Consider the following 5,831-nt stretch of genomic DNA (forward strand, 5'->3'; position numbering starts at 1 on the left):
GAGGTCCTCGTACAGGTCGGTGATGTGCCGCTGGGTCTGAGGACACAACACAGGAAGCTGGTTTTTAGTCTTTCAGTCACATCATCGATCATCAGCCTCACATCACTGCGTTTGTATTCACACAGCATACAAACGGCGGCTGATCTCCACGGGGAAGCAAAGACACGCACAACAATCACAATGACACTGAAATTCATCGGAAAAGGGAAACACAGCAGCAAATTACTACGTTTTCTGTTCATAACCTCTTACTTCCATCACTCCTCGTGTTATTTTTAACACGTCAGCAAGCAGTTAGACCACCGGCTGTAAGCAAACATCCAGTCTGACGACTTTCTGCAGCGTTTGGTCGCTCGTGTCTGGAGTTTATGTGTAATGTAAGAACCAAAGTTAAGATTCTTTTCACATTAACGCAACTTTTAAGATTATTTAGGCTACAAATACAGTAAATTAGGAGTTTATAAGTGCAGTTGTTGATATTTAACTAACACAAATATCTTACAACCGCCCTTCTGCTATGAATACACAAAACAATAATTTACTTTATAAGAAAATAGTTTTTGACCCTGAATAATATGTTTATTCAAATAACAAGAGTCTTTTTTTTTTTTTCCTAAAACAGTGTGTAGCTCGAGCACACCAGCTCGCCCACAACTCTGCTCAAGTAGTTCACTATTTCTTAAAAGCGGCAATCTTGAAGACTTTCATTCAAGTAAACGTCTGTTAAACCACCCTCCATCACCACATGCTGTCAGAAAGTTGTGGTTTAGCTTAAATCGTGCATGTTTTGCTTAATCTAACAAAATAATTCTGGTGTCAAGTTTCTAACATGCGGTTATTGTCGTGAAAGTTTCAACTGAACTGTGATATTTTTCCTAAAACTAATCAAACAACGAGTGAAAACAGAACTTCAGTCTCAGTATAATGGTGCCATATGGGACACAAACTATTTCTTAACAAAAAAAGTTTGTTTTAACACTGATGAGGAAGTTTAGCTGAATAGAGACATAATGTTTTTAGAAATAGTTGCTCATACTGTGACTCATTATTGAAATTATATGGAAGTCCCTTCACTTCCAGTGTTACGAAACTAAGAGTCTGTGACGACAATGCTGCAAAAAAAATTAACATGTTTCATCCTTATTTTTCTGGAAAGTGGAGGAAATTCACTGTTAAGTCGCCGATGTGTGAAGCAATGTGGTGTTAAGAAACAGTTTTATGTCCCAAACAACAAGGACAAGACGGATAATGACGATACGTTGACTCAGATGCTAACCGCTAACCGACTGGAAAAGTCTGAAGAAGTCGTAACCTCCAGGGCTAAAAAACTAAGCCACGAATTGCAGTTCCTCAAACGTCCACTAGAGGCTGCATCCAAAATGAGTCAATCCTCATAGAGCGCCATGTTAAAATGTCCAACTTTACAGCAGAAATAAACATGTTTGCAGCCCATTAGAAAAGACGGTTTTGGTCTCTTTAGCTAATTCCCCCATTCGTGTTACCTGCACTGGCTTTAAACCTTTATACAACTCACCCATTTAAATTGAATTAAGGCTTAAAGTTATGCAAAACTAAGGCCGTGACTGCACGTTTTTGCTCATTTTTAAATCAGACGAGGGTTGGGAGGCGTCAGACGGCTTGAGTCACCACACTGAGCTTCAAAACGTCAACATGTGGCGACGCTGTTTAGATTTCAGGGAGGTGAGGTTGAAAAAACCACGCCTAAGGTTGACGATTATCGCCAAAGAGAATGAATTCTTCAAGATTGCCGGTTTTAGCTGTTAGCTACGGCTCATGTGATAAGTATTCTAGAGGTTTAAACTGCAGAAAGGCGTTAACTAGATCATCTAAGTCACTTAATTACAGTTTATATCGTCAACTAGAGCCCCATATTGACGTTTTATCTGCAGAATGGTTGTTAATTGAGGAGATTTGCATTCATTTTCTCACAAATGCGGTAAAACCTGGGATCACGTAATCCCTCGTTTTCTTTGTCCTTTAGGTAACAAATACTACATCAGAACCAAAAGGACGACTTGGGAAAACTACAAGAAAAGCAATCTTAGTGCTGAACCTCCTGTAAACTGAGCATGCAAGTCACTGCTACTGTTTGTAATCAGCCACAGAACACGTAAAGACAAGCTGCACCGCAAGGGGGGAAAAAAGGGCAGTTAGGAAAGACTCGGAGAGGAGGGTTAGATAAAGCTAACGCACACATGCAGGCGGAAACGAAGGAGAGTCCAGACAGCACTCGGGTCAGAGCCAGAACCTACCTCGGCCTTCCAGTGCTGACGGTAAAGGATGGAGGACAGGGTGAAGGATGGAAAGAAGAAACAGTGGGATGAGAGGAGATGTAAAACTTTAAGGACTCGAGACGGAGCAGAAGACAAAGGACACAGATGCTGGTTTGATTCGACAGACGTTAGAAAAGGACAGTCGGTCGTTTTAGCGTTTAACGTCACCTGTTTCTGTCTTTGAAACTCAAGAAACTTTAAGCTGCAATTCTAGCCTGTGACTATATGAATAAAGTTTTAGCAGAAGCAGCTCCAGTAAGAAAATAACGCCGGAAGCTTTTAGTTTAAACCAGCTGCTAATTAGACGTTATGCAAATGAGCTACGCTGTGATGTCAGTAAGTAACAGTAGAAAACCCTGGACTCCTAATGAGGTTCTTTAGGCAGGTAAGGAGAGAATAGTTCAGTTTTGTGTGGACTTTAATTTGGTTTGCAGATCTTTAACATGCACAAAAGAGCTTTAATACACAAAAAGAAAGAAACCCCCCAAAAACAGAACATGGGCTCTTTAATATTTACTGACTGTAGCCGATAAAACGCACATTTACAGGTTTGCAACTTTATTTTGGGGTCTATTAGAATATATTTACATGCATTAATGTTTAAAAAAATAAATGCTGCAACATCTCAGTTTTAGGTCCTGTCTCTTTAAGAACCACTTCCTTGTCATTTTCGTCTCTTTAATTCTCTTTAAGCTTTTAATTTGACTGTTTCCGTCTTTGAAACTCAAGAAGAACGAAAATGTAATTCTGTCTAACCCCAGATCTGTGAGCTTATGGATGTAGTTTCAGCAGAAGCAGCTCTAGCAAGAAAATACAGTCGGAAGCTTTTAGTCTGAACTAGCGGCTCGTTATGCAAATGAGTTACGCTGTGATGTCGACAGGTAACAGAAGAACGCCTGGCCTTCAAATGAGGGTGGGTTTTGTGTTTTAAGTTTGCAGATCTTTTACATGCACAAAAAAGCCACCTGCATTATGCAAATGAGCTACTTGGTGATGTAGCTAAGTAACAGAACGTTATGCAAATGAGTTACGCTGTGATGTCAATAAGTAACAATAGAAAAGCCTGGACTTCTAATGAGGCTTTTTAGGCAGGTAAGGAGAGAGTAACTCCCTCTTATGGGGACTTGTAGGTTTTTTATTTTAACTTTACACTAAAAGAAAGAGAAAACCTCAAAACGCAGGGCTCTTTAATATGTAAATATAACGCACATATACAGGTTTGTAATTTAATGTTGGGGTCTATTAGAATATATTAACATGCATTTATGTCAAACAAACATAATTTGAAAACACGGTTTGACTTGACAGATGTTACACGAGGACAGTTTGTCGTTTTAAGCTTTTTTTGTAGAGTTTCATTTGCCTGTTTTTCGTCTTTAAAATTAAAAATGTGCTTCTGTATTCTTTGGCTGAATGACAACTGGCTGTCTGTGGTTTTGTCCTGATCACAGCGGGATAAAAAAAAAAAAGCTTAAATAAAACTACAAATAAAACTACATCAGGATACAGTAGGTGGCACTTTTGAGATATCCAGTTTAATCCCGTGACGGCGCTGCTTCAGTCCAAATGGCCTCAAGGTCCAGCGGATCGCTGACCGTCCGCCAGTCTTTTGGACACGAATCTGAGGGATTTTCCCGACAAAACAAACAAAGTCTGTGAGTCATCTCGTGTCGGGCCTCGTGTCGCAGGACGCACATGGACGACGGCAGACATTCCTCGAGCTCAACACGCTGGGGTTCCCGTGTGAAAACAAGGATTTATCGAGCTGAACGGGAAGCAGACCAGGTGGAGGAAGGTGGGCTTCGGTTAGAATGAAACTCTGGAAATATGATGGCTGCAGGAAAAACAACTGCAGTTTTGGTGTTTGTCTATAATTTAACCCGACTTTCACTTGAAACCTCAGATTCCTGTTTTATACAAAAATTGTTGCGTAATCGTTGTCGAAGCATTTTAAGGATCCTGTTTCATTCATGAATCGTCGTGTTTGCGTATACTTGTCGAGCGGTGACGCAGAATAAAAATAAAAACCAGAAAATGAGTCTGGTTTTCAATTAACTGCTCTGGAGTGTCACCAGAAGGAGGCGCTGTCGGCTGCAAAGAACAGAGCAGAAGAAGCCAGAAATGTCTGACACCCACTAAAAAACGAAACTTTGTTCATCTGTGAGAGAAAAATAGATAAAAGTTTTCAGAAAAGCTCAAATTTTTCCAGCCAAAACCAAAAACAGCGAAAGAAACAGCTGATGAGTAAAAAGTTCTGCGTCAGAACTTATTCAATAAGTTGCTCCTGTCTCTTTAAGAACCACTTCCTGAAAGGCTCTGATTGGTCAGTTGGGCTGACAAAAGTGAGGAAATGTTGTCTACATACGGTAACACCAGATCTCTGGGTTTCAAGGTGGAGTTTTAATAGAAGCAGCTCCAGCAAGAGAATAATGTCGGACTGAAAGGAAACTTTTTGTTTAAATTAGCAGCATTATGCAAATGAGCTACGCTGTGATGTCGATGAGTAACAAAAGAAAAGCCTGAACTTTAAAATGAGGTGTTTCAGGCAGGTAAAGAGAGAATGACTCAGTTTTATGTGGACTTTAAGTTGGTTTGCAGATCTTTTACATGCATAAAAAAAGCAAGAACTCCCTAAAACAAAGAGAAAACCCCAAAAAGCAGAACTTTAATATTTACTAAAAATAACTGTTAGCGTAGCTGCAGCTCTGTGTCGTACACCTGGGAAGTTATTTGAGGGTCAGAACATTTATCGGTGGTTGCAGACATATTTAACTCCTCTGATCCCACATTGGCTCCTTCCTGTTCCCCTGCAGAGCCTCGAGAGCCCGCCCAGGCAGCCTGGACCCCAGATGTGAAACCTGAACCAGTTCTAAAGCGAGTCCAGGTGTCGGTGACTCAGCGCCTCCTCGGCGTGCACACGGCTTCACTTAAACGCTGCAGCCAAGGAAGCTTGTAGAATGTGTTTTTTTTTTTCTACATTTTCTTTTAAATCGTTCTCCTTCCAGTTAATCTGCTGGATCAGACGCTTCGGTTTAACCTGATCATAACCAGGTGGGGTTTTAAGGTTTAAACTAAACAAGCTGTGGGTTCGTTTAGGGACAGACGGAGCTGAAGATGAAACTCACCTTCATCAGGTGCTTGTTGACCCATTTAGTGAAAGTCTTCTTCTGAACTCGGTCCCGTTCATCTGCAGAAACACAAACCGGAAAGAAGTTCTGTTTAATCAGCCGTTTGACAAAACAAACACCGAATCGTGTGTCATCCAGGAAACACGCCGTTTGCATTAAATGATGCATGTTATGAAAGTCAGCTTCAAGAAACACGAAGACAGACTCGCTTTAGAAAGACAAACAAGTTTGTTTTTATTTAATCAGACAGCAGAAATGAACACAGAAACTTTAAAACAATGATTCCCAAACCTTCTAGTGTGGGATTTCTTCAAAATCAAGCAAAGTCACATGTTGCTTGTCCAGCTAGCTGAAGGCTAAATGTTCCTTCTCGTGGTTTATTTTAATAAATCATAGAAGCCAAGTAGTT

The 5,831-nt window shown here is 40.4% G+C and overlaps 1 protein-coding gene across 1 annotated transcript in view; it reads right to left on the reverse strand.

Annotated features, from left to right (window-relative positions):
• The window catches only part of pleca (plectin a), a 57,240-nt gene extending 51,650 nt beyond the window's left edge, over window positions 1-5,590 (reverse strand). Inside the window, exons 1-2 of the mRNA XM_008293307.1 lie at window positions 5,420-5,590; window positions 3-36 (exon numbers count right to left, since the gene is read on the reverse strand). Coding sequence (XP_008291529.1) covers window positions 3-36; window positions 5,420-5,590 — 205 coding nt within the window. The remainder of the gene's footprint in view (window positions 1-2; window positions 37-5,419) is intronic.
• Between the last annotated feature and the right edge of the window lie 241 nt (window positions 5,591-5,831).

Source organism: Stegastes partitus, unplaced genomic scaffold (genome assembly GCF_000690725.1).
Source record: "Stegastes partitus isolate 25-593 unplaced genomic scaffold, Stegastes_partitus-1.0.2 Scaffold872, whole genome shotgun sequence".
Lineage (NCBI taxonomy): Eukaryota > Metazoa > Chordata > Actinopteri > Pomacentridae > Stegastes > Stegastes partitus.